The 3,301-nt window shown below is 44.9% G+C and overlaps 1 protein-coding gene across 1 annotated transcript in view; it reads right to left on the bottom strand.

Moving 5' to 3' along the window:
• Positions 1-89: 89 nt before the first annotated feature.
• SLC12A8 (solute carrier family 12, member 8) overlaps positions 90-3,301 on the bottom strand; it is a 134,781-nt gene continuing 131,569 nt past the window's right edge. The window contains exon 14 of the mRNA XM_011971534.1: positions 90-400. Within this exon, the coding sequence (XP_011826924.1) occupies positions 238-400 (163 nt within the window). The 3' untranslated portion in view covers positions 90-237. The remainder of the gene's footprint in view (positions 401-3,301) is intronic.

Below are 3,301 nucleotides of genomic sequence, written 5' to 3'. Positions count from 1 at the left end.
AAGGGAGGAAGGGAGGAAGGGAGGAAGGAAGGAAGGAAGGAAGGAAGGAAGGAAGGAAGGAAGGAAGGAAGGAAGGAAGGAAGGAAAGGAAGGAAATGTAGATTTCCATTGTCCAAAGTGACAGTGGAAGGATGGGCCTTGAGTTTCTCAGGGAGGAGAAGCAGCCCCACGAAGGTTCCGGGCTTGGGTCCACTGTGCGTGGGACAGCTCCGAAAGAGGAAGGTCCCAGCGCTGCATCTAGTAGGGAGGCATCAGCTGCTCCCGGCTCATGAGGGAGGAGTGGTGGTAGCGATCCCGAGTGGCAAAGTCTGCGTTCTCCTGGGTGAGCTGAGTCATCTCCATGTCAACCTTAGCCAGGGATGGCGCCAAGATGATCTGCTCCTGAGGGGACCGCAAGCTCCTGCAGTGAGAGAGACACAGAGGATGGTGAGGAGGACAGAACAGAGACTGAACAGTAGAGGTGAGTCTCCTGGGCATAGAGAAATTATTTGTAAACACATATACATTTAAATGTTTAAAACATAATTGTTAAAAGGTATATGTACAAGAATATATGAACTCAAAGCACAAGAAATACAAAGTATCAAATAAAATAGAGAGAGAGAGTGTGTGTGATATTTACCCTCCCTAAGTAGAAAGTATAAAGTTGTACCTACCTGATAGGAAATAACTGACAAAGAGAGGTTTTGCCTTCCAAATGGTATCATGCTGGGGCTCTGTAGCTTTTCTTTGCTTTTTTGGTCAAAAATAATGGAATGGAGAGGCTGGAACATTGACAAGAGTGGAAAGAGAAAACTTCTCGTAGATGTATTGAAAATAAAGTTGAATAAGGAATGATTTCAAGAGCTAAGGCTCACACAGCAAGCAGCTAAGAGGGACTGCAAAGACTTTTGACACCAAGGTGGCCTCAAGTGAAGAACAAGTCCCATGTGGATCCCATTGTCACTGGAGTCTGCATATAGTTTTGGTTGGGGTAAACTGGGAAAGAAAAATGCTAGGGATGCACAGGGAAAGTGCTAAGAGGAAGAAAGGAGTGAGGAAAGCTCAGCTTGGCTGTCCGGGCAGCTGCTACAGAAGGCAGACCCAGTCACAGCTCTGTCCCTAATCAGCTAGGTGGCCTCCGGAAACCTCTTTACCTCCTTGTGTCTCTATTTGCTCATCTTCCCGGGTCTCTTCCAGTTCCTATAGTCTGTGTTAGGTCCTTAAGTCATAACTTAGACATGGATTTCCTCTTAAAATTTTTACTCTAAAAGAATCATCTACTTTATGAGTAGTAAGCTTCAATTGTTTGAATATGGAATATATTTGAGAGTTGCGAAAAGGTAGAAATCTAATGTTATAGATCTGTGGAACTTAAACAGAAAGTTTCAATGGACTGTGGCCAAAGGTCCTGCTATAGAAGTTCAGATCACATGACTATGTCATTACAGCCAGTTGTTGAGAACATATATAAATTACATAGGTCTCTGAGGGTTCTTGAGAACTGAATTAACTTCTATAAAGTCTGAATCTCCAAAAAGGTTAGGAGGTGACAAAAATGTCATACCAGTCAACATGTAAGTGTTTTTGCTAATGCTTTTGTTTTGATTTTTAGGTGAAACCATTACATTCTTCTGAGTCTGGAGAAATAAAATACTTCACTCTCTAGTCTAGAATGACTGTCAAATCCTCATTTGGACAGTTGCTAGTGCTTCAAGAAAGAAAGCCCTCTCAACGACAGGCTCAACTTCACAGAGTTCACAGGAATTGTAGGCATAACGGAGGAAGTAACCTAGCCAAATTCTTCTGCCAAAACACACTCTACATTCTTCTTCTTCTTCTTTGGTTTTGAAGAGCATTTTGGGGGTTATAGTTGGGGATTGGGAGGGGAACTTAAAACTACAAAGCAGAAACACAGCTACCAATCTCTATTTTTTTTTTTATTTTGTCTTATTTTGATTATTTGAGACAGTCTCATTCTATTGCCCAGGCTGGAGTGCAGTGGTTGATCTCAACTTACTGCAACCTCTGCCTCCCAGGTTCAAGCAATTCTCATGCCTCAGCCTTCCAAGTAGCTGGGATTACAGGTGTGCACCACCATTCAGTTTTAGTAGAGATGGTGTTTTGCCATGTTGCTGAGGCTGGTCTCAATCTCCTGGCCTAAGTGATCCACCTGCCTCAGCCTGCCAAAGTGCTGGGATTACAGGTATGAGCCAGTGCATCTGGCCAATCTCTATTTTAAAATAAATCACCATTTTTGGGTTTTTTTGTTCTTGTTTTTTTTTGGAGACAGGGTCTCACTCTATTGCTCAGACTGAAGTGCAATGTTGTGATCTCAGCTTACTGCACCGTCTGCCTCCCGGGTTCAAGCGATTCTCCCGCCTCAGCCTCCCCAGTACCTGGGACTATAGGCACCTGTCACCATGCCTGGTGCAGGGTTTTGCCATGTTGGCCAGGCTGGTCTTGAACTCCTGACCTCAGGTGATCTATCCGCCTCAGCCTCTCAAAGTCCTGGGGTTACATGTGTGAGCCACTGCACCCAGCCTTTGTTGGTCCTTTCACCCTCCTGAATAATCGTCCCAAAATATCACCCAGCAGCCATGGTGAGGCCAATAAGTTTGATGTTGATTTAGCTGAGGCCTCTGCCGCCCACCTCACAGCCTACAGAGCCTGGTTTTGTGTTATGAATGGTGTGGACTGATTCTACTCCAACCAAAGTACTGTCCTTTTCTAAGAATAATCTCCCCCTAGTACATTCTTCTTTCTACATAGCACTGCTGTGGCCTCCAAGGTGAAATCCTAGGAATTCAGAGTACAATATAAGGAACGGTGACCTTCCATGGCATTCTTAGGCTTTAAAACCAGAAATGACTAAAAATATTCCTGTAAATCAGGCAAGGCAAAATAGTCTCACCCACACACCACTTGCAGCTCCAGAATCTGTAGGCAGCTTTTACATGGAATCTATTTCCATTTAAACTCTACTCTTTCTCAGGACTGGGTTGTAGGCGAGAAGAGATCAGTGAAGATGTGTTGTGACCTGGCTCACCCAACCTTGTGCATCAGACAGGACAAGAGGCAGAGATCACTCACCCTCCCTACAGCTCCACAAGGGACATTGAGCCCAGATGGCCCAAGTAAGCAGATGACAGCGTGCTCCCCATGCACCCCAGCCTCCATCCCTGGGCCCTCTCCCTGTTGGTTTCTATAGCCCTTCTTGTCATCCCAAGCTCCAGCAGGAAGGCTTTATCTCTTGTGCCATCTTGAATAGATTGGCAATGTTCGTGAAGAGTTGTCTTCAAAAGGATTCTTGGGAATGGAG

This window comes from Mandrillus leucophaeus, unplaced genomic scaffold, assembly GCF_000951045.1.
Source record: "Mandrillus leucophaeus isolate KB7577 unplaced genomic scaffold, Mleu.le_1.0 Scaffold123, whole genome shotgun sequence".
NCBI lineage: Eukaryota > Metazoa > Chordata > Mammalia > Primates > Cercopithecidae > Mandrillus > Mandrillus leucophaeus.
This window is presented reverse-complemented; position numbering and strand designations above follow the sequence as displayed.